We start from the raw sequence: 25,280 nt of genomic DNA, 5'->3' as shown, positions 1-25,280 counted from the left end.
AATGGCCTCCCAGCTAGAGCTGGCGTGTGTCTTGGTGGAGCTGGAATGTCGGGTGGCTGGAGGAGTGTGGCACTGGTTACAACACAAGCAGCTTGGATCATTCCCCAGGCTCTGGGGTCACCAGGGGCCTCTGGCTCTGCTGTCCATTCTGTCCACGTGCCAGCGGGAGCAGCCACGTGTCTAAATCTGAGCCCTGCCACCCATTCGCCATGGCACCATCCGTGAGCAACTCCCAGCCTCCTTTCTCACACTTGCAAAATGTGAACGCTTTTACCTTCACTGTTTGCTTTGTGAAGTGGCAGGAAGAACCACAGGTAACAAGGCAAGAAGGTGTTTTTCAATCTTTTTGACAGTACTCCACAGTAAGGAAGGAATGTATTTCATAGTATGACCCAGTTTCTCTCTCTCTCTCTCTCTCTCTCTCACACACACACACACACACACACACACAACACGATTGAAACAAAAATTTCACAAAATAATACTTTACCTTTACTACATATGGATCACTCTAATCTGTTTTATTTTATCCTGTTATTTTAATTAAAAAAATTTTTTTAATGCTGCTGACCATTTATGATATGTGAATGTATTTGTGACCCCAAATTAAAAAAAAAAAAATTGAGGACATGGGCATTCCTAAACCTCTCTGGTCATCAGAAGCACCCAGAAGAATCTTATTTAAAACACCACCCCCATATCCAGATCTGCTGAAAGGGAACATCTCTGGGAAGGATGGAGAATGGGGTGGGGAGTGAGAAACTACAGTTCTTAGCAAGCACTCTAGGTGATTCTGGCCATCAGGAAAGTTTGGGAACCATAACTTATGGCAAAGGGCAGTTCAGTAAAATGCTACTTATCGTTACCAGGACTTGTGGCCCCTGGTGCAGAGCTGGCCGCTCCCCTGGCCTGCCACTGTGCTTCCCGGCTTCTGTTGGTTCCCTTCTCCAAACCACCCTGGCACTACCCTCTTGCCCGCTGGCCTTCCACTCTCCCACAGGCTGCCCTCTCTAACCTTCCCAACACGTAGAGATGTCTGCCTGCTCTGAACTCTCCAGTATGTGTACTGCCTAGTATTATTCAGAGACATTTCTTGTCTGTTAGATGTATCTTCCTAACTGCATTGTAGGCTCCATGAAGGAAGAACAGCTGTGCCTGCCTTTGAGGGAATGTTTCCAGAAGGCTCTACAGTCAGATGGAGCCTGGAGCTGTCACTTGCTGTGAGCACACTGTGTGAAGAACTCCAGTGACATGTTCAAAGGTGATTCTCAGGAAACTGGTTGGCTGGTACTGGATACAGTTGGCTGGTCACTCAAGTAATTGCTTCTCCACCTTTCTACTCCGAGAAACCAAGGCCCCCATAGAGAGGAACTCACCTGTCCTGGCTCAAGATGAGGGCAGTTAAAGTTGACACCACGGTCCCCAGACCTCCCGTAATTGTCCACCAGGGGTTCTGGATCAGGAGCCCTATGAAGATGATGAACCCGCTGAGAGGGTTGTTGGCAAACATCACCTGAGCGGCCCCCCTCAGAACCCAGTCTGTGAACTGGAAGGCCAGGGGTTTATCTGAAAGAGACAGGCAGAGTCATCAGCAGGGTTGAGCCCGTGCTTCCCTGTCGGACCGCTGGTTGGCGCGGCAACCAAAGCAGACAGGGAGCGCTAGTGGGGACACTGCCTCTCATTCCTCCGGTGCCCAGCCTGAGCCTCTGAGTGGCCTGGCAGTCAGTCCACAGTGGGGGTCAGTTTTGTTGTACAGACTGAGCGCCATGCTGAGACCAATTTAATGCTGTTCCAGCCATCAGCTTGGTTGGCAAGGAAGCCCCAGGAACATTCCAAGGGAGATTTATTGGTCCAAAGGAAGAGGTGGGGAGGGAAGGAAACTCTTTTTGTGTAGAACTCTATGGCTCAGTTGAGGGCTGGTATCTGAGCAGGAAAGAAACTGGTCTGGAGGGAAAAAAATCTGGGAAAGAAACGACTAGCCCAGCTGTGAAATTAGCATTGAGTTATGCATTGACACTGAAGATTGACATATGTTCTGTCTCATTCTCTGGTTTGGTTTCCAGGACAACCTGTACAAGTGGGCGGCAGGTGAGGGAGAGGGGGGTGGGGGGTATTTGTTGCAACATTAGTTAAGGGAAACTGGGAGATGAATGATGTTGAAAGGAAAGAACCTGGAACACTGGGGAGGGTGAGGTCAGTATTTTCTTGGCACGTAAAAAATGACTGTGGAATAAGTGAAAGAATGACCATTTAGTTTGTTAGAAAATGGCTTACATGTTGCTACTATGGTTGCCCTATATCTATTCCAGGTAGGAGTGAAGCACTGGCAAAGAGCTAAAATCAGTGAAATGCACTGAATTCTGGAATCATGGAAATTCAGATGGGAGGATACATTATGCTCACCGGAGCCAGCTTGGGGCCGGAACACCTGCCATGGGTAAGTGAGGGAGCAGCTTCCCCAGGCCAAGCCAGGCGGGCTGCCGGCTCCTTGGCCTGGCCCGGCTGCTTCGTCCCTGGACATCTACCTACCTTTCAGCCAGCTCCTGTACTCCTTCATCTCGCCTGTGAGGTAGCCCACTGCTTGGAAGAGACTGATGCCCCCTTGGCCTGCAGAGTCCTGAGGGGCTGCCCCAGTTTCTCTTCTTGTATCCTTTTCATTGGGTTTTTCAATCTTCACAATGTGGCTTTCTTCATTGGATGACCGGAGATCCTTTCAGGAAGAACCATGATAAAACATTAAATAACAGAGCTTTTTGAGAGCAGGGGCATTTGGGGCTAGGGAAGATTGTCAGATTTTTGTTGTTGTTGTTGGAGATGGGGGATTATGAGATAAATGTCCATTGTGCCATGCTGTCTAGAGTGCTTCATGCAGGCCTGCTCCTCCCAGGACCACTACACATTCCTCATAGCAGGGTTCTTAACCTTGTGTGTCCAAGGATCCCTTTTGGTAGTTTGGCAAGCCTGTGGACTTCTTTCTAGAATGTTTGTAAATGCATAAAATGAGATTGCAATGAAAACCAATTATATTGAAAGGCGGTTATCACAATATTTTAAAAACCCGATGTGCATATGGGGCAGTAGATCCAATACCAATACTGATTATAATTCCAAGGTAGAGATGAGTGACTATGTGGAATGTCAACTCGGGACAACTATATAGGGCCATTCTAGCTCCAGAGCTCACGTAGGCTCACCCGTCACCTTTACTGTGACTACATCACAGCCCAACTTCCACCCAGTCTCACTTCTCTGCAGGTATTGACCCAGGGACAGACCCCAGAAAACATCTTAGATCCACATCTCCATCTTGGGGTCTGGGAGAAGCTGTGGCAATGACAAAATTCCCAGGTACTACTTCCCAGTACTGTGGCAATGACAAAAATCCCAGGTACTACTAAAGTGGCTGTTGTTTATTGCTTATTTATCATTGAAGTAAATTCTAAAGTTCATTGGAGGTTAGTGAAAATAAATTCTTTTCTCCATCTAAGTTCCATCCATTTATGAACCCTTGGGTCAGGACTCCTTGCTCTACAACTATGTCTTCCAATACAGTAGCCAGTAGAACATGTGGCTCTTGGCACTTAAAATGTGGCTAATCTGAACTGAGATGTGCTTAAGTAGGTTTTGAAGCCTTAGTATGGAAAAAGAATGTATGAAAGACCTCAATGATGCCTTCTATTGATTATATATTAAAATAATAATGTATTCATACATATTAAGTTAAATAAAACATATTACTCAAATAATTTCACCTGTATGAGCTGTTTGCATATTTTAGAGACTAATATATTCTAGAGCACATCTCAATTTAGATTAGCCACAGTTCAACATCACAAAAACAAACAATCCAATGAAAAAATGGGCAGAAGATCTAAACAGACATTTTTCCGCAGAAGGCATTCAGATGGCTAAAAGGCACATACAAGATGCTCAGCATCACTAATTATCAGAGAAATGCAAATCAAGACCACAGTGAGGTATCACCTCACACTAGTCAGAATGTCCATCATCAGAAAGTCTATGAACAATAAATGCTGGAGAAGGTGCAAAGAAAAAGGAACCCTCCCACACTCTTGGTGGGCATGTAAATTGGTACAGTCACGACGTAGAAAAACTAAAGACAGGGCTACCATATGACCCAGCATTCCGACTCCTAGGCACGCACAGGGGAAAACACAGTTTGAAAAGATACACGCCTCCCAGTGTTCACTGCAGCACTATTTGCAATAGCCAGACTATGGGAACAAAGTAAGAGTCCATCAGTTGCACAAATGGATTGATAAAGAAAATGTGGTATATTTATACAATGGACTCTTCCTCAGCCATAAAAAGAATGAAATCATGCCATTTTCAGCAACATCTGGACCCAGAGATTATCATCCTAAATGAAGTAAGCCAGTCAGAGAAAGACAAATATCATATGATATCCCTTATATGTGGAATCTAAGAAAACGGTACAAAGAAACTTACATGCAAAATAGAAACAGGCACACAGACCTAGAAAACAAGCATGGTTACCAAGGGGAAACAGGAGGAGGGATTATCAGTTTGGGATTAACATATACACACTGCTAAGTCACTTCAGTCATGTCCGACTCTGTGCGACCCCATAGACGGCAGCCCACCAGGCTCTGCCTTCCCTGGGATTCTCCAGGCAAGAACGCTGGAGTGGGTTGCCATTTCCTTCTCCAATGCATGAAAGTGAAAAGTGAAAGTGAAGTCGCTCAGTCGCGACCTTATGGGCTGCAGCCCACTAGGCTCCTCTGTCCATGGGATTTTCCAGGCAAGAGTACTGGAGTGGGGTGCCATTGCCTTCTCCGTATATACACACTACCATATATAAAATAGATAAGCAACAAGGACCCATTATATAGCACAGGGAACCATACTCAATATTTTACAAAATATTGCAATAACTTATCAGGGAAAAGAATCGGAAAAAGAACACACACACACACACACACACATGTAACTGAATCACTTTGCTGTACACCTGAAACTAACACATTGTAAACCAGCTATACGTCTATAAAAAATAAAATAATTTTATCTATTTCTTTTCTTTTTACTTTTAAAATATAGTAATATAAATTTAAACTTATATGTGTGGCTCACATTATGTTTCTATTGTACTTTAATGTTCTGCAGATTTCTCTAACCTCGTCCCTGCATCAAAACTTAAATATCTTGAGGATGCCAGTAGAAATGGTGAACTGAGGCCCCCTCAAATTCTCCCCTCCATTAAGGCAATGAGAACACTGGTAAAAAATGTGCCTGAGGTGGTGGATAACAATTGAGAAAAACAAGAAGCTAATCAAAAACTTAAAAGGAAAAACTAGGATGTCCAAAGGGGGCTTTAAAAGGCTTGGGCATATGCCTTGCTATTCTCTGGAATTCTGCATTCAGTTGGGTCTATCTTTCCCTATTTCCCTTGCCTTGCACTTCTCTTCATTGGAGGAGGAAATGGCAACCCACTCCAGTGTTCTTGCCTGGAGAATCCCAGGGGCAGGGGAGCCTGGTGGGCTGCCGTCTATGGGGTCGCACAGAGTGGGACACGACTGAAGCGACTTAGCAGCAGCAGCACTTCTCTTTCCTCAGCCTCCTCGGTTAATCACTTTGTCTTCCTGCATTCCTTTTTCTTTGGATGGTTTTGGTCATTGCTTCCTGTACAATGTTACGAACCTCTGTCCATAGTTCTTCAGGCACTCTGTCTACCAAATCTAATTCCTCTAATCTATTTGTCACCTCCACTGATTTAAGTCATATCTGAATGGCCTAGTGGTTTTTCCTACTTTCTTCAATATGTCTGACTTTTTCAACAAAAGCTCATGTTCTGAGCTACAGTCAGCTCCATTGTTGATGGGCATACAATATATAAAGATGTCATTTGTATGACAATAACAGCACAAAGGTGGTAGGGATAAAGTTACATAGTAACATAGCTTTGTATAATATTGTAATGAAGTTGAATTTAATCCAAACTATATTTTTATATATTAAGACATTTAATTGTAATATCCAGGACAACTACTCAGAGAAAAAACTAAAACATATACATAACAAGGACAGAAGAATTAAAAGGATACACTAGAAAATACCTGTTTAAGATAAAAGATGGCGATAGTGAAATTATACATAAACAGAAAAGGTATATCATATATAGAAAGTAAATAGCAAAATGGCAGGCATAAATCCTAACTTACCAGTAACTACATTAAATGTAAATGGATTACACACTTCAAAGACAGAAATTTGCAGAACAAAATTTAAAAAGTTACACAACTATATCTTCTCTAAAATAAACATACTTTATATTCAAAAATATAAATTGATTGTAAGGATGGAAAAAGATATATTGTGTAAACAGTTACTAAAAAAAACCAAAACAAAACAAAAGCTGGAGTGACTATACTAACATCAGCAAAATAGACCTTTTGCTAAGACAAAAATTGTTACTAGAGAGTAAGAAAGAAAAATTTAATAATAAAATGATCAATCTACCAAGAAAATATAATAATTATAAACACTACATGCTTAACAACAAAGCCCCCAAATTTATGAAGCAGTAGTTTTTAGAACTGACGTGAGGAAAAATTGATTCAATAATAATAATTGAAGCCTTCCATACTGCATTTGAAAAAAATGATAGACTATCTAGATAGAAGATCAAGGAAATAGAAGACTTGAACAATTCTAATAAACTAGACCAAATAGACATCGGTAGAACACTTCACCCAACAGCAGCAGAATATACCATTTCTAGTGCACATGGAACCTTCTCCAACATAGATGATGCTGTGTGCATGTGTGGTGGGTTGTGACTGACTCTTTGCGACCCAGAGACTGTAGCCCACCAGGCTCCTCGGTTCATGGGATTTCCCAGGCAAGAATGGTTGCCATTTCGTTCTCCAGGGAATGCAGGGATCGAACCCGCATCCCTTGCATTGGCAGGCGGGTTCTTTACCACAGTGCCACTAGGAGGGTCTGATGCTGAAGCTCCAATACTTTGGCCACCTGATGAGAAGAGCTGACTTACTGAAAAAGATACTGATGCTGGGAAAGATTAAAGGCAGGAGGAGAAGGGGATGACAGAGGATGAGATGGTTAGATGGCATCACTGACTCAATGGACATGAGTTTGAGCAAGCTCCAGGTATTGGTGAAGGACAGGGAAGCCTGGTGTGCTGCAGTCCATTGGTTCACAAAGAGTCGGACATGACTGAGCGACTGAACAACAACACTTGGGAAGCTCATAGACCATGCTGGGCCATCAAATAAGTAAAACATTTTTATGATTAAAAACATTAGTAAAGGGATTGAAATCATACACAATATGTTTTCTGGCCACAGATCAGATCAGATCAGTTGCTCAGTCGTGTCCGACTCTTTGTGACCCCATGAATCGCAGCACACCAGGCCTCCCTGTCCATCACCAACTCCCGGAGTTCACTCAGACTCATGTCCATTGAGTCGGTGATGCCATCCAGCCATCTCATCCTCTGTCCTCCCCTTCTCCTCCTGCCCCCAATCCCTCGAAGCATCAGAGTCTTTTCCAATGAGTCAACTCTTCCCATGAGGTGGCCAAAGTACTGGAGTTTCAGCTTTAGCATCATTCCTTCCAAAGAAATCCCAGGGCTGATGTCCTTCAGAACGGACTGGTTGGATCTCCTTGCAGTCCAAGGGATTCTCAAGAGTCTTCTCCAACACCACAGTTCAAAAGCATCAATTCTTTGGCGCTCAGCCTTCTTCACAGTCAACTCTCACATCCATACATGACCACAGGAAAAACCATAGCCTTGACTAGACGAACCTTTGTTGGCAAAGTAATGTCTCTGCTTTTGAATATGCTATCTAGGTTGGTCATAACTTTCCTTCCAAGGAGTAAGCATCTTTTAATTTCATGGCTGCAGTCACCATCTGCAGTGATTTTGGAGCCCAGAAAAATAAAGTCTGACACTGTTTCCACTGTTTCCCCATCTATTTCCCATGAAGTTGTGGGACCGGATGCCATGATCTTCGTTTTCTGAATGTTGAGCTTTAAGCCAACTTTTTCACTCTCCACTTTCACTTTCATCAAGAGGCTTTTGAGTTCTTCTTCACTTTCAGCCATAAGGGTGGTGTCATCTGCATATCTGAGGTTATTGATATTTCTCCTGGCAATCTTGATTCCAGCTTGTGTTTCCTCCAGTCCAGCGTTTCTCATGATGTACTCTGCATAGAAGTTAAATAAACAGGGTGACAATATACAGCCTTGACGAACTCCTTTTCCTATTTGGAACCAGTCTGTTGTTCCATGTCCAGTTCTAACTGTTGCTTCCTGACTTGCATACAGATTTCTCAAGAGGCAGATCAGGTGGCCTGGTATTCCCATCTCTTTCAGAATTTTCCACAGTTTACTGTGATCCACACAGTCAAAGGCTTTGCCATAGTCAAGAAAACAGAAATAGATGTTTTTCTGGAACTCTCTTGCTTTTTCCATGATCCAGCAGATGTTGGCAATTTGATCTCTGGTTCCTCTGCCTTTTCTAAAACCAGCTTGAACATCAGGAAGTTCATGGTTCACATATTGCTGAAGCCTGGCTTGGAGAATTTTGAGCATTACTTTACTAGCGTGTGAGATGAGTGCGATTGTGCAGTAGTTTGAGCATTCTTTGGCATTGCCTTTCTTTGGGATTGGAATGAAAACTGACCTTTTCCAGTCCTGTGGCCACTGCTGAGTTTTCCAAATGTGCTGGCATATGGAGTGCAGCACTTTCACAGCATCATCTTTCAGGATTTGGAATAGCTCAACTGGAATTCCATCACCTCCTCTAGCTTTGTTCGTAGTGATGCTTTCTAAGACCCACTTGACTTCACATTCCAGGATGTCTGGCTCTAGGTCAGTGATCACACCATTGTGATTATCTGGGTCGTGAAGATCTTTTTTGTACAGTTCTTCTGTGTATTCTTGCCATCGCTTCTTAATATCTTCTACTTCTGTTAGGTCCATACCATTTCTGTCCTTTATCGAGCTCATCTTTGCATGAAATGTTCCTTTGGTATCTCTGATTTTCTTGAAGAGATCCCTAGTCTTTCCCATTCTGTTGTTTTCCTCTATTTCTTTGAATTTATCGCTGAAGAAGGCTTTCTTATCTCTCTTGCTATTCTTTGGAACTCTGCATTCAGATGTTTATATCTTTCCTTTTCTCCTTTGCTTTTCGCTTCTCTTCTTTTCACAGCTATTTGTAAGGCCTCCCCAGACAGCCATTTTGCTTTTTTGCATTTCTTTTCCATGGGAATGGTCTTGATCCCTGTCTCCTGTACAATGTCACGAACCTCACTCCATAGTTCATCAGGCACTCTATCTATCAGATCTAGGCCCTTAAATCTATTTCTCACTTCCACTGTATAATCATAAAGGATTTGATTTAGGTCATACCTGAATGGTCTAGTGGTTTTCCCTACTTTCTTCAATTTCAGTCTGAATTTTGCAATAAGGAATTCATGGTCTGAGCCACAGTCAGCTCCTGGTCTTGTTTTTGCTGACTGTATAGAGCTTCTCCATCTTTGGCTGCAAAGAATATAATCAATCTGATTTCGGTGTTGACCATCTGGTGATGTCCATAGTGGAGTGAAATTAGATAGTACTGATGAAGCCATCTGCAGAGCAGCAAGGGGATGCAGAGAACAGACTTGCAGACACAGTGAGAGGAGAGGGTGGGACAAACAGAGAGTAATGTTGAAACATATCTGCTACCATACGTAAAATCAGATAGGCAGTGGGAATTTGCTATATGATGCAGAAAGCTCAAATCTGGTGCTCTGTGCATCCTGTGCTGAAATCTGGTGCATCCTACCTGGAGAGGTAGGATGGGGCAGGAGGTGGGAGGGAAGCGCAAGAGGGAGGGGCCGCACACATACCTATGGCTGATTCATATTGATATGTTGCATAAACCAGTGCAACATTGTAAAGCAATTATCCTCCAATTAAAAATAAACAAATTTAAATTAAAAATAGTAAAAATACAAAAAAGATCCACTGGGAAAGGATTAAAGCTAAAAATGAAAAGAAAAAAGAAAATCAAACGTGGATATTTGTAAAATATGTGAAAATTAAAGAACACACTCCTAAATAATCCATGGATCAAAGAGGAAATCAGAGGAGGAATTAGAAAATATTTTGAGATGAATGAAAACAAAACCACAACACACCAAAACTTACGGGATGAAGCTATATCAGTGCATACAGTGAAATTGATAAACGTAAATGCCTATGTTAAAAGAAGAAATATCTCAACAAACTAACCTTTCACTTTAAGAAAGTAGAAAATAACAGTGAATTAAGCCCAAAGTGAGTGGAAGGAAGTAACAGATTATAATGAAAATAAATGAAATAGAGAATAGAAAAACAATATAAAAATCAATAAAACTAAAAGTCAGTTCCTTGGAGAGGTCAAAGTTGACCTTTTAACTTTTAACTAGTTTGACAAAGAAAAAAAAGAGAAGACTGAAGTTACTAGAATCAGAAATGGAGGAGGAGACATCACTACCAACCTTAAAGAAATAAAAAGGATTACAAAGAAGTGGGTTATAAAGAAATGAATAATGGTATTCTAACAAATTAGATAACCTAGATGAGCTGTATAAATTCTTAGAAAAACAAAAACTACCAAAACTGAGATAGGAAGAAATAGAAAACTTGTATTGATCCCTAAAAAAGTAAAGCAACTGAATCAGCTAAAAACTAAGTCAAACCAAACTAAAATTTCCCACAAAGAAAAACCCATGTCCAGGTAGCTTCATCTGTGAATTGCACCAAATGTGTAAGGAATTAATTCTAATACCTTCCAAAAAGCAGAAGAGAGGGAAACGCCTCTTAAAATAATCTATGAGGCTGGTACTATCCTGATATGAAAGCCAGACAAAGACATGACAAGAAAGAAGATATAGATCAATATGCTTTATGAATATAGATGCAAAAATCCTTAACAAATACTAGCAAAACAAATCCAGTACGATATAAAAAAGATTATGACCAAAGAGAATTCTAAGAATCTGAGACTGTTTCAACCTATAAAAACTATCAATAGATTGTTTAATAAAGAAAAATATTCACATGGTTATTTCAACAGACACAGAAAAACTATTTGAAAAATTCAACAACCTTTCTGATAAAAGCAATCAACTAACTAGGAATACAAAAGAAGTTCCTTGACCTAATAATAAAAAAAAATTCAGAGCTAATATCACACTTAATAGTGAAACTGGATGCTTTCCCTCTAAGGTCAGTAACATGACAAAGATGTGTGTTCTTGTCACTGCTATTCCACATTGTACTAGAAATTTTAACCAGAGTAGTTAGGTAAGAAAAAAAAAAAGACAAAAGGGAACCAAATTGGAAAGAACGAATTTAAACTATCTCTATTTGAAGACATCCTTTTATACAGAAAACCTTAAGAAATCTACAAAAAAACAACAACAAACTGTTAGAGATAATGAATTAGTTCAGCAAGTTTGCAGGATAGATAATCAATATACATACAAAAACAGATTTTATCTCTATACATTGGCAATGAACAATCCAAAAATAAAATTAAGAAGACAATTCTATCTATGTAGCATGAAAAAGAATAAAATATTTTGGATTGAATGTAACAAAAGAGGTGTAAAACTGTGCACTCAAAATTACAAAACATCTCTGAAAGAAATTAAAGACTTAAATAAGAAGAAAGATAGCTTATGCTCACTGACTGGATGACTTAATTTTGTTAAGATACAATATTCTCCAAATTGGTCTATAGATTTGATACAATCCTTATCAAAATGTCAGTTGCCTTTTTATTTATTTATTTATTTTTTTGTGGAGATTGAAGTTTGGATCCTAAAATTTATATTTTAGGATCCAAAATATTTATATTTATATTTATAAATATTTATATTTATATTTTAGGATCCTAAAATATAAATTTTAGGATCCTGAAATTCAAGGATCTCAGATTAGATAAAACAATCTTGAAAAGAAGAACACAGTTGGAAAACTCATATTTCCTGATTTCAAAACTTACTATAAAGCTCCAGCGCTCAAGGTGGTGTGGTATTGTCTTAAGAATAAACATATAAATTGGACCCATAGAAATTAGAGCCCAGAAACAAACCCATATATTTATGGTCAATTGATTGTTGATAGGACTATCAAGAGAATTCAATGGAGGAAGGATAATCTTTTTAACAATAGTGCTGGGACAAGTGGATACTCACTAGTTAAAAGACTGAAATTGTATCCTTACTTAAAATCATATACAGAAAGTAACTTAAAATGAATAAAAGGCTTATATGTAAGTGCCAAAATTATAAAACTGTTCAATTAAAACATTGGTGTACATCTTTTGACCTTGGATAAAAAAATGGTTTCTTGGATATGACACCAAAGTATAAGCAATCAAAGAAAAAAATAGATTAATTGGACTTAATCAGAATTAAAAACCCTGTGCTTCTAGGGACATTATCAAGACAGTGAAAAGACAACCTACAGAGTGGGAGAAATAATTTGTAAATTATATATCTGGAAAGGGTATAATATCCAGAATGTAAAAAGAATGACTACAACTCCACCATAAAAGGACAAGTGACATAATTTAAAAATGAGCAAAGCACTTGAAAAAACATTTTTCCAAAGAAGATATACAAGTGCCCAGTAAGCACATGAAAAGATGTCCCCAGATCATTTGCCATTGGTGGTGGTTTAGTCGCTAAGTCCTATTCTTGGTGACCCCATGGACAGTAGCCCACCAGGCTTCTCTATGGGATTTCCCAGGCAAGAATACTGGAGTGGGTTGCCATTTTCTTCTCTAGGGGATCTTCTTGACCCAGTGATTGAACTCATATCTCCTCCATTGCAAGCAGTCTCCTGCACTGCAGGCAGATTCTTTACCGACTGAGCCACCAGGGAAGCCCCATTTGCCGTTCGGGAAATGCTAATCAAAATCACAGTGAGCTGTCCCTTCACATTTACTTGCTGCTGCTGCTAAGTCACTTCAGTCGTGTCCGACTCTGTGCGACCCCATAGACAGCAGCCCACCAGGCTCCCCCGTCCCTGGGATTCTCCAGGCAAGAACACTGGAGTGGGTTGCCATTTCCTTCTCCAATGCATGAAAGTGAAAAGTGAAAGTGAAGTCACTCAGTCGTATCCGGCTCTTCGCGACCCCATGGACTGCAGCCTACCAGGTTCCTCCATCCATGGGATTTTCCAGGGAAGAGTACTGGAGTGGGTCGCCATTGCCTTCTCCATCACATTTACCTGCTGCTGCTGCTACTAAGTCGCTTCAGTTGTGTCGGACTCTGCGACCCAATGGACGGCAGCCCACCAGGCTCCCCGTCCCTCATATTCTCCAGGCAAGAACACTGGAGTAGGTTGCCATTGCCTTCTCCAATGCATGAAAGTGAAAAGTGAAAGTGAAGTTGCTCAGTCGTATCCGACTCTTCTCGACCCCATGGACTGCAGCCCACCAGGCTCCTCCATCCATGGGATTTTTCCAGACAAGAGTACTGGAGTGGGGTGCCATTGCCTTCTCCCATCACATTTACCTGCTGCTGCTGCTAAGTCACTTCAGTCGTGTCCGACTCTGTGTGACGCCATAGACGGCAGTCCACCAGGCTCCCCCATCCCTGGGATTCTCTAGGCAAGAACACTGGAGTGGGTTGCCATTTCCTTCTCCAATGCATGAAAGTGAAAAGTGAAAGTGAAGTCGCTCAGTCGTGTCCGACCCTCAGCGACCCCATGGACTGCAGCCTTCCAGGCTCCTCCGTCCATGGGATTTTCCAGGCAAGAGTACTGGAGTGGGGTGCCATTGCCTTCTCCATCACCTAAACTCATTTACCTAGACTATAATAAAAAAGACAACACAGTTTGTTGAGGAGGTGGAATGGCACAATGTGTACATGGCTGGTGAGAATAAATACTAATGCAGCCACTTTGGAAAACAATTTATCAGTTTCTTAAAATGTTGAATGTAGACTTACCATGTGACCCAGAAATACCACTTCTAGGTACTCTTGCCTTGAGAACCCCATAAACAGTATGAAAAGGCAAAAAGATATGACACCAGAAGATGAGCCCCTCAAGTTGGAAGGTGTCCAATATGCTACTGGGGAGGAGTGGAGGGCAATTACTAATAACTCCAGAAGAACCAAGTGGTTGGGCCAAAGTAGAAACAATGCTTAGTTGTGGATGTGTTTGGTGGTGACAGTGAAGGCTGGTGCTGTGAAAACCTAGAACGTTAGGTCTATGAATCAAGATACACTGGACATGGTCAAGCAAAAGATGGCAAGAGTGAACATTGACATCTTAGGAATCAGTGAATTAAAGAATGGGAATGGGTGAATGCAGTTCAGATGCCCACTATATCTACTACTGTGGGCAAGAATCCCTTAGAAGAAATGGAGTAGCCTTCATCATAAACAAAAGAGCCCCACATAGGGACAACCTCAGAATGAAAGAATGACCTCAGACCATTTCCAAGGCAAACTATTCAACATCCCAGGAATCCAAGTCTATGCCCCAACCACTGATGCCAAAGAAGCTGAATTTGACTGGTTCTAAGAAGACTTACAATATCTTCTAGAACTAAACCAAAAAAAGGTGTCCTTTTCATCACTAGGGGTTGGAATGCAAAAGTAGGAAGTCAAGAGATACCCAGAAAAACAGGCAAGTTTGGCCTTAGCGTACAAAATGAAGCAGGGCAAAGGCTAACAGAGCTTTGTCAAGAGAACACGCTGGCCATAGCAAATACACTTTTCCAACTATCCAAGAGATGACTTTACACATGGAAATCATCAGATGGTCAATACAAAAATCAGGTTGATTATGTCCTTTGCAGCCAAAGACAGAGAAGCTCTATAGAGTCAGCAAAAACAAGACCTGTGGTTGACTGTGGCTCAGATGATTAGCTCGTTTTTGCAAAATTCAGGCTTAAATTGAAGGAAGTAGGGAAAACCACTAGGCCATTCAGATATGACTTAAATCGGTGGAGATGACAAATGGATTCAAGGGATTAGATTTGGTAGACAGAATGCCTGAAGAACTATGGACAGAGATTCTAAGAGGCAGTGACCAAAACTGTCCAAAGGAAAAAAAAAAATGCAAAAAGGCAAAGTGATTATCCGAGGAGGCTTTACAAATAGCTGAGGAAAGAAGAGAAATGAAAGGCAAGGGAGATAGGGAAAGATATACCCAACTGAATGCAGAATTCCAGAGAGTAGCAAGGAGAGAAAAGGAAGCCTTCTTAAAGGAACAATGCAAAAAAATAGAGGAAAACAATGGAATGGGAAAGACTAGAGATTTCTTCAAGAAAATTGGAGATATCAAGGAAATATTTCATGGAAGGATGGGCATCATAAGAGACAAAAATGGTAAGGACCTATTTGGTAAGGACAGAAGCAGAAGAGACTGAGAACAGGTAGCGAAATACACAGAAGAGCTATACAAAAAAAAGGTCTTAATGACCTGGATAACCATGATGGTGTGCTCACTCACCTAGAGCCAGACAACTTGGAGTATGAAATCAAGTGGGCCTTAAGAAGCATTACTAAGAACAAGGCTAGTGGAGGTGACAGAATTCCATCTGAGCTTTTTAAATGCTAAAAGATAATGATGTGAAAGTGCTGCAACTAGTATGTCAGCAAATTTGGAAAACTCAGTGGTGGCTACAGGACTGGAAAAGGTCAGTTTTCATTCCAATCCCAAAGAAGGGTAACGCCAAAGAATGTTCAAACTGCTGTACAATTGTGCTCATTTCACATGCTAGCATGCTTATGCTCAAAATCCTTCAAACTAGGCTTCAGCAGTATGTGAACTGAGAATTTCCAGATGTATAAGCTGGATTTAGAAAGGCAGAGGAACCAGATATCATATTGCCAACATTCGGTAGATCATGGAGAAAGCAAGTGAGTTCCAGAAAAACATCTACTTGTGCTTTGTTGACTACACAAAAGCCTTTGACTGGGTGGATCACAACAAACTGTGGAAGATTCTTTAAGTGATGAGAGTATGAGACCACCTTACCTCTCTCCTGGGAAACCTGTATGTGTGTCAAGAAGCAACAGTTAGAATCAGACATGGAAAACTGACTGGTTCAAAATTGGGAAAGGAGTATGACATGGCTGTATGCTGTCACCCTGATTATTTAACTTATATGCAGATTATATGATGTAAAATGCTAGGCTGGATGAATCACAAACTGGAATTGAGATTGCCAGGAGAATTATCAACAACCTCAGATATGCAGATGATGCTACTCTAATGGCAGAAAATGAAGAAGAAGTAAAGAACCTCTTGATGAGAGTGAAAAAAGAGAGTGAAAAAGCTGGACTTAAATGACATTAAAAAAACTAAGATCACGGCATCTAGTCCCATCGCTTCATGGCAAACAAAAGGTGAAAAAGTGGAAACAGTGACCGATTTCATTTTCTTGGCTCCAAAATCACTGCAGATGGTGACTGCAGCCATGAAATTAAAAGAAGCTTGTTCCTTGGAAGGAAAGATATGACAAACCTAGATAGCATATTCAAAAGCAGAGACATCACTTTGCTGACCAAGATGTGTACAGTCAAAGCCATGGTTTTTCCTGTCATCAGGTAAGGATGTGAGAGCTGGACCACAAAGAAGACTGAGTGCCGAAGAGTTGATGCTTTTGAAATGTGGTGGTTGAGAAGACTCTTGAGAGTCCTTTGGACGGCAAGGAGATCAAATCAGTCAATCCCAAAGGAACCCAACCATGAATATTCCTGGGAAAGACTCATGCTGAAGCTGAAGCTCCAGTACTTTGAGATGAGTCAGTTCATCTGATGTGAAGAACTGACTCTTTGGAAAAGACCCAGATTCTGGGAAAGATTGAAGGCAAAAGGAGAAAGGGGTGGTAGCAGATGAGAGGGTTAGATAGCATCATTGACTCAGTGCTCATGAATTTGAGCAAATTCCTGGAGTTAGTGAAGGAAAGAGGAAACTGGCACGCAACAGTCCATGGGGTTGCAAAGAGCTGGACATGACAATGATTAAATAACAACAGCAAATACAATGAAATGTTATTGGCCATAAAAGGAATGATTACTGAAAGAACCCAAAATATTATGCTAAATGAAAGGAAGCAATCACAAAAGGCATATATTATATGATTCCATTTATATAAAATATATAGAATGGGCAAATCTATAAATCCAGAAAGTAGATTGGTGGTTTTGCCAGGGCTGGGAGGTGGGGAAGATGAAAGGAGGGCTGACTATTAAGGAGTATGGACTTTCTTTGTGAGGTGATTAAAATATTCTGGAATTAGATAATAGTGATGTGTGCACAACCTTGTAAATATGTGAAAAACCAGTGTATTGTATACTTTAAAGAGGTGAATTTTATGGTACCTGAATTACGTTTCATTAATAACCTTAACAGTCTTGGGTCCTTGGCCACTGAGTTGGTAGCTATGCTGCCTTGATGATGCTGGGTCCAAGGAATACTAAAGGCCTGCTTTGAAAGAGGCCTTCCTTTTGGAGACAATAGAGTAATTCATGGAGCAGATACAAGGAGAAAGATTTGGGGGACTGGTTGGAAGACTTGTAAGTGTGTATAGAGTATGCATTCTCTACTTGTCCTTAAAATCATGTGACACACAGAGTCACATTTTCCATCTAAGGTCAGGAAGGATTGATTGTGGATGTGAGCTGTATTGGGGGTGGGCAGAATCTCCCCCAGTGTGACAGTTACAGGCATTAGATCACACATGCTCCACCCTTCCTCCCACCCCCACCTGGGGAACATCCTGGGAAGGCCATTCCTCACCTTTTCTTCAGGCATTTCTAGAAGAGGTAGGGCTGGGTGTGCATCCTGGGAGTTGGGGGAACAGCCTGGGCTGGGAAACTCGAACTCGTAGAGTTTGTATTTGCTGGAAAGAGGCTCTGCCAGGAGAGGGCTGCTGTGAGTGTGAGCATCAGACATCTCTTTCAGGCTTTGGCTGCTCATCAGTCACGAAACTGGTAAAAGGAAAGGGAAAGAACAAGTGAGTCAGGATGGAGCCCCAGGGACTTGGCTGATGCTAGATGGGGGCCACAGGAGGCCTGAGGTCTATTCTGAAACAAGGGACCTACTGTTCCAGTCACTTGTGCTACCAGAGGGGCCTGGAGCCATTCCTCCACCAACATGACCTGTATTGTTCAAAATCCACCCATTCTTTCAAGTCCAGAAGAAAGTCCATTTCTGCTGTGCAGAGTTCCCTGATCACTCAGTAAGAATATATCTCTTTTTTTCTGGTCACTAAAATATTTTTTCTCTATCTTTCATATTGCCAATGGTACTGTTTTATTGCAGAATTAGACGCACATGCATTTTCCCCTTGATACATACATGTAGATCTGGGTTTCCACCTGAGGACGGCTCTAGGAGAAGTTCATTTTCTTAGTTGCTATGCAGCCTATATTGCTGCCTGTTGGCCTGCAGTGCCCTTCTCTCCCCTCTGCCCTCAATGCCCTTTCCAGCTTCTATTTCCTTCCTCTCCCCAGGAGCAGTAAGCGGCTCTTGTGTGACCCACTGGAGGCTGTGCACACTGATTCCTCCATGTGAGACACTTTTCCTTTCATCACTGGGCCAGGGCTTATGTCAGGGCTTGGTTTTAGAACAATCTCTTCACAATGTCTTAGTTTCCACTTTAGTCTGGCTGTGTCATGGTAGTTATACTTCTTTCCTTCTTGTTTCTGACGTTCTTTTTTGGTCTCCTCCAGCTCAGTTATGTCTTATTTAAATTTACTGTTTCTTTGGGAGGTGGTTTTGGGTCTGCATGGAGTTGTATCTCAGTATGATCTAAAGTTTTCCCCATTGGTCCCTGCTGCCACGGCTTTATCTCCCATCTACATACCTATGGCCCCTAAGTCTAACATTTGCAGCCTAGCTTTGAGAACTGGATTCGCAGATTTAATTCTTTACTTCACAGAAGCTTAGACTTAATACACTGAGACAACTCATAATGTTCCTTCCTGAGTCCTGTCTTCCTCTCTCCAAGGGGCCAATCCCAGGAAAATTCCCATCCCCCTTCCAAGTTTCTTCTTTAGACATTTCAGGAATCAAACTCCACACTCCCTTCTCCTCCACTCTCCAATCCAAAACTATCTCTAAAATACACCTTGATGTCCAGTATCACCACTTGGTTACCATCACCTCTTGCCACTTGTCCAAATAACTGCCAATTGCTTACTCCCACTTCTTCTCAGATTTCTCCTCCAAGCTGTGCCCCACAGCAGTCAAATTCATCATATTAACATTTAAGTCCACACATGTTTCCTGCTTAAATCCCTCCAATGGCTACACCACACCTTTAGCATGGTGCTCAAGCTCTGCATCACTGACTCCACTGTGCTTTAGCCTGTCCTGTGCTTCTCCTGCTGCTCATTTCTGGGCCCCACACTGGCCTCCATTTAGCACTTTTTACCTCAGATCAGATCAGATCAGTCGCTCAGTCGTGTCCGACTCTTTGTGACCCCATGAATCGCAGCACGCCAGGCCTCCCTGTCCATCACCAACTCCCGGAGTTCACCCAGACTCACGTCCATCGAGTCGGTGATGCCATCCAGCCATCTCATCCTCTGTTGTCCCCTTCTCCTCCTGCCCCCAATCCCTCCCAGCATCAGAGTCTTTTCCAATGAGTCAACTCTTCCAGTGAGGTGGCCAAAGTACTGGAGTTTCAGCTTTAGCATCATTCCTTCCAAAGAAATCCCAGGGCTGATGTCCTTCAGAACGGACTGGTTGGATCTCCTTGCAGTCCAAGGGACTCTCAAGAGTCTTCTCCAACACCACAGTTCAAAAGCATCAATTCTTCGGTGCTCAGCCTTCTTCACAGTCCAACTCTCACATCCATACGTGAACACAGGAAAAACCATAGCCTTGACTAGATGAACCTTTGTTGGCAAAGTAATGTCTCTGCTTTTGAATATACTATCTAGGTTGGTCATAACTTTCCTTCCAAGGAGTAAGCGTCTTTTAATTTCATGGCTGCAGTCACCATTTGTAGTGATTTTGGAGCCCAGAAAAATAAAGTCTTGACACCGTTTCCACTGTTTCCCCATCTATTTCCCATGAAGTTGTGGGACCGGATGCCATGATCTTTGTTTTCTGAATGTTGAGCTTTAAGCCAACTTTTTCACTCTCCACTTTCACTTTCATCAAGAGGCTTTTGAGTTCCTCTTCACTTTCTGCCATAAGGGTGGTGTCATCTGCATATCTGAGGTTATTGATATTTCTCCCGGCAATCTTGATTCCAGCTTGTGTTTCCTCCAGTCCAGCGTTTCTCATGATGTACTCTGCATAGAAGTTAAATAAACAGGGTGACAATATACAGCCTTGACGAACTCCTTTTCCTATTTGGAACCAGTCTGTTGTTCCATGTCCAGTTCTAACTGTTGCTTCCTGACTTGCATACAGATTTCTCAAGAGGCAGATCAGGTGGTCTGGTATTCCCATCTCTTTCAGAATTTTCCACAGTTTATTGTGATCCACACAGTCAAAGGCTTTGCCATAGTCAAGAAAGCAGAAATAGATGTTTTTCTGGAACTCTCTTGCTTTTTCCATGATCCAACAGATGTTGGCAATTTGATCTCTGGTTCCTCTGCCTTTTCTAAAACCAGCTTGAACATCAGGAAGTTCATGGTTCACATATTGCTGAAGCCTGGCTTGGAGAATTTTGAGCATTACTTTACTAGTGTGTGAGATGAGTGCGATTGTGCGGTAGTTTGAGCATTCTTTGGCATTGCCTTTCTTTGGTATGGGAATGAAAACTGACCTTTTCCAGTCCTGTGGCCACTGCTGAGTTTTCCAAATGTGCTGGCATATGAAGTGCAGCACTTTCACGGCATCATCTTTCAGGATTTGGAATAGCTCAACTGGAATTCCATCACCTCCACTAGCTTTGTTCGTAGTGATGCTTTCTAAGACCCACTTGACTTCACATTCCAGGATGTCTGGCTCTAGGTCAGTGATTTTCTGGGTCGTGAAGATCTTTTTTGTACAGTTCTTCTGTGTATTCATGCCATCTCTTCTTAATATCTTCTGCTTCTGTTAGGTCCATACCATTTCTGTCCTTTATCGAGCTCATCTTTGCATGAAATGTTCCTTTGGTATCTCTGATTTTCTTGAAGAGATCCCTAGTCTTTCCCATTCTGTTGTTTTCCTCTATTTCTTTGCATTGATCGCTAAAGTAGGCTTTCTTATCTCTTCTTGCTATTCTTTGGAACTCTGCATTCAGATGTTTATATCTTTCCTTTTCTCCTTTGCTTTTCACTTCTCTTCTTTTCACAGCTATTTGTAAGGCCTCCCCAGCCATTTTGCTTTTTTGCATTTCTTTTCCATGGGAATGGTCTTGATCCCTGTCTCCTGTACAATGTCACGAACCTCATTCCATAGTTCATGAGGCACTCTATCTATCACATCTAGGCCCTTAAATCTATTTCTCACTTCCACTGTATAACCATAAGGGATTTGATTTAGGTCATACCTGAATGGGTAGTGGTTTTCCCTACTTTGTTCAATTTCAGTCTGAATTTAGCAATAAGGAATTCATGGTCTGAGCCACAGTCAGCTCCTTGTCTTGTTTTTGCTGACTGTATAGAGCTTCTCCATCTTTGGCTGCAAAGAATATAATCAATCTGATTTCGGTGTTGACCATCTGGTGATGTCCAGTCTCTGCAAATGCTGGTCCATTTGTCTGGAAGGCTTCTCCCTAGCCCTTTACCTAGATAACTCCTGCTCTTCCCTCAGTCTTTGTCTTAATTATCACCTGTTGGACAAGGCTTCTCTGATAGTCTGCTGTCTGTCACATGTTCTCATGGGACGAGTATTTTTCCTTATACTGCTGTATCTCCTAGCTCCTAGCACAGAACCTGGCACGTAGTTCAGTTCAGTTCAGTTCAGTCGCTCAGTCGTGTCCGACTCTTTGCGACACCATGAACCGCAACATGCCAGGCCTCCCTGTCCATCACCAACTCCCGGAGTCCACCCAAACCCATGTCAATCTAGTCGGTGATGCCATCCAACCATCTCATCTTCTGTCGTCTCCTTCTCCTCCTGCCCTCAATCTTTCTCAGCATCAGGGTCTTTTTAAATGAGTCAGCTCTTCGCATCACTTGGCCAAAGTATTGGAGTTTCAGCTTCATCATCAGTCCTTACAATGAACACCCAGGACTGATCTCTTTTAGGATGGACTGGTTGGATTTCCTTGCAGTGCAAGGGGCTCTCAAGAGTCTTCTCCAATACCACAGCTCAAAATAATCAATTCTTCAGTGCTCAGCTTTCCTTATAGTCCAACTCTCACATCCATACATGACCACTGGAAAAACCATAGCCTTGACTACACAGACCTTTGTTGGCAAAGTATTGTCTCTGCTTTTTAATATGCTGTCTAGGTTGGTCATAATTTTCCTTCCAAAGAGTAAGTGTCTTTTAATTTCATGGCTGCAATCACCATCTGCAGTGATTTTGGAGCCCAGAAAAATAAAGTAGTAGGTGTCCAATAAATAGTTCAGTGAAGGAGAAAGAGGGAAGGAAGAAAAGGAGGAAGAAAGGATGGAAGGCTACAGGTAACTGCTAGAGTGGGATAACTTTATAAATCACTGTGGGTCTCAGGTCTTGAGAACTTGAGGGGCCACCTGTACTTCAAGGCAGAACTGCCAAACTCTGCCCTGTCTAGGGCCGTTCCCATTCCCAGGAATAGCTCATTTAAACCATGGCTGGCGTTTAGCATAGATCTGCAAATATCATTCATATATGATCAACTCTTCTTTCTGGTGCTTCCATGGCTCTGGAAGAGGCCTTTCCTTCCTGACTGCAGGTGGAATTTCAGTGAGTTTCAGACGGCCCTGGAGGGGGCACGCTGGAAAGGTTTAGCAGAGCGGAAGCCAGCAAGCCTGAGAATCTGTCCCTTCCCAATGCACTCTCTCCCTCTGGTGGCCAAGAGGTAACACAGCATGGTATGAATCCTTCCAAGTCATCAGATGAGAAGTGAGGGGCGATATCTAGCCACGTGATCTTCATGACACTACATATCTGGATGTACTAGAAATGTTCTGGAAAGAACTTGTGTTAAATTCAATGTCTGTGAATTACATTAAAAATCCAGTTGAAAAAAACTTTTTCCCCCAAACATATTGCACTGAATCTAAGATGTTATCAACTGAATATTGTGTTATTGTTTTGTGCCTTACCATGAAAGAAGAAAATGCTGCCAATTAGAATTGCAAGATGCACTCTCATTTAATAAATGCTAAAATATGAGAAAGATGTATATTTTATAATCAAGGACATATGACAAAAGTCATAGTGATGCAACTCAAGTAGACCGGAGTAGGAATTATTTTCCAACTATGGGACGTCAAACATGTATATATTTTTTGATGAAGAATGTGTGTATACATCATGAGACCTTTAAGAACAGGGCCTGTTACCATGTTGATTTCTGTATTTGCATTGCCCAGCAGAAACCCTGACACATAATAAACTCTCAATATATGTTTAATAATTATGGAAAGAATGGATCATTGCACAATGGAAGTACTCTCCAGAGTCTTTCCAAAAAGGCTCTATCTTCTCTTGAGTATCTCAAGTGCAGTTAATATTCCCATTTACAGATGGAGAAGTCAAGGCCCAGAATAGCAGACCAAGAGTTGTTTCTCACATGGATGTAGCTCTCTGCACTTTCTGAAGCAAGCTTGCTGCCTTGGGATGGCTGCAGGGAGCAGAGACCCAGGGAAACCAGCAGCTTGCTATAGAGTCAAGATTAGACCCAGTTTCCCACCCAGGGCTTGTCTGTTACTCCAACTGCCTTGCAGGGCACAGCTGGGGGAGGCAGAGAAGGGGGGCCACCCTCCAGCCTGGGGCCAGGCCCTCAGCACAGTGTCCTATTTCATAAGCCCACATAACCTCAGCAGGAACAACGTGATTGCATCTCCTCTGGGGAACACAGCGTTCCTTTGCCATGGGAATGTTTATCCTACAAATGGGGGAATTTTGGCTTTGGGGTAGGGGCGAGACATGCAGCAGAAAAAAGGTCTTGTAAAGAGAAGGTCAGTGTTTGGAAAGAGCACAGGCTGCGGAAGCTGAGATGCCCAGTTTCATTCTCTTCTCTGCCACGAGGTGCTCTGTGGGCCTCTGCTTCTCCCCCTTTACAGGGTTCTTAGGACAGTGAAACTGCTGACTTGGTTCTTGGCACATAGTAGGCGCTCAGTGATTTTTCAGTTTCCTCTCTTCCTGTGCTCCCAAGCTGAAGGGAAAGATGGCTAAAGCAACCCGATGAAGTGCAAGCTGGCTGCTCTGAAACAGAGCGCCTTTCAAAAGTTTCCATAAGGCGTCGGCCACTTGTTAAAACTGGACGGGGAAATGGCTGCCCGAGCCACGTTCCGTCTGAAGGCGGCAGGCCTCAGAGCCCATTCCCAGCTCTGCTCTGAGCCAGTCCATTAAACCTGCTTCCAAGAACACATAATTATCTGCTTGGCGTGAGAACGCTCTCCTTGGCTGCCTGTACCTCCTCCTCTCCCTCAGAAATGTGGACACAAAGGGTTGTTTGCTTTGGCCTCCTATTTCTCCCCAGAGCCGGACTCTCCAAGTGTTCCCGCTAGGGGGCTCCCCCGATAGACTGGGCCGTCTCTCCTCTTTGTGAAGATGCTCCCTGTTGAATACCTACTGTGTGCCCTTGGGCTTCCCAGAGAGAGCATGGAGCTGCAGAGACAGGGAGAGAGGGAGCAGACTGTCTGTGTGGGGGCAAAGTGGCAGGGTCGGGGTGGGGTGTGGGCAGAGGGGCCGCTGTCGGAGCGCAGGGCAGTCCCCCAACTTCCCACAGCTGGCGGAGACCGGCTCAGGCCTTCATGTCAGGACTTGGTTGAACTGGCAAGAGGGAGGTGAACACTCCAGCCAAGGAAATGCCTGAAAAAAATACACACCTGGTTTGTGCCAGGAAATCCCAGTTGTGGGCCCTGCTGGAGCAGGGGGCAGCCGGCAAGGAAAGGCGAAGCTGGGTGTTAGAAGCTAGACTGTGACGAGTCCTCAGTCCATATATTTGGACCCAAGTTCCCTTCCCAACATAGAAAACATGGTGCCCACTCTCTTGTACTGAGTTTGAAATTCTTCTGGCTCTTTTCTCTAAAAGACAGTTTCTGGTTGCAATGCAAGAACACGCCCCTGCCCAGTGGGAAGAGGCTGCACCCTCCCTGGCACATGCCTGCAGTTAGGAGAAGAGCCTGTGGCTGTGGGGGCTTCTTGAGTTCTTGGTGTGAATCAGTGCA

General features: G+C 42.6%; 1 protein-coding gene across 2 annotated transcripts in view; it reads right to left on the bottom strand.

The window, feature by feature from the left end:
- Positions 1-17,985, bottom strand: part of SLC14A2 (solute carrier family 14 member 2) — a 70,299-nt gene extending 52,314 nt beyond the window's left edge. For both annotated transcript variants that reach the window (XM_019986467.2, XM_019986468.2), the window contains exons 1-3: positions 17,806-17,985; positions 2,530-2,710; positions 1,377-1,566 (exon numbers count right to left, since the gene is read on the bottom strand). In XM_019986467.2, the coding sequence (XP_019842026.2) occupies positions 1,377-1,566; positions 2,530-2,710; positions 17,806-17,985 (551 nt within the window). The remainder of the gene's footprint in view (positions 1-1,376; positions 1,567-2,529; positions 2,711-17,805) is intronic.
- Positions 17,986-25,280: the final 7,295 nt, after the last annotated feature.

Source organism: Bos indicus, chromosome 24, assembly GCF_029378745.1.
Source record: "Bos indicus isolate NIAB-ARS_2022 breed Sahiwal x Tharparkar chromosome 24, NIAB-ARS_B.indTharparkar_mat_pri_1.0, whole genome shotgun sequence".
Classification (NCBI taxonomy): domain Eukaryota; kingdom Metazoa; phylum Chordata; class Mammalia; order Artiodactyla; family Bovidae; genus Bos; species Bos indicus.
This window is presented reverse-complemented; position numbering and strand designations above follow the sequence as displayed.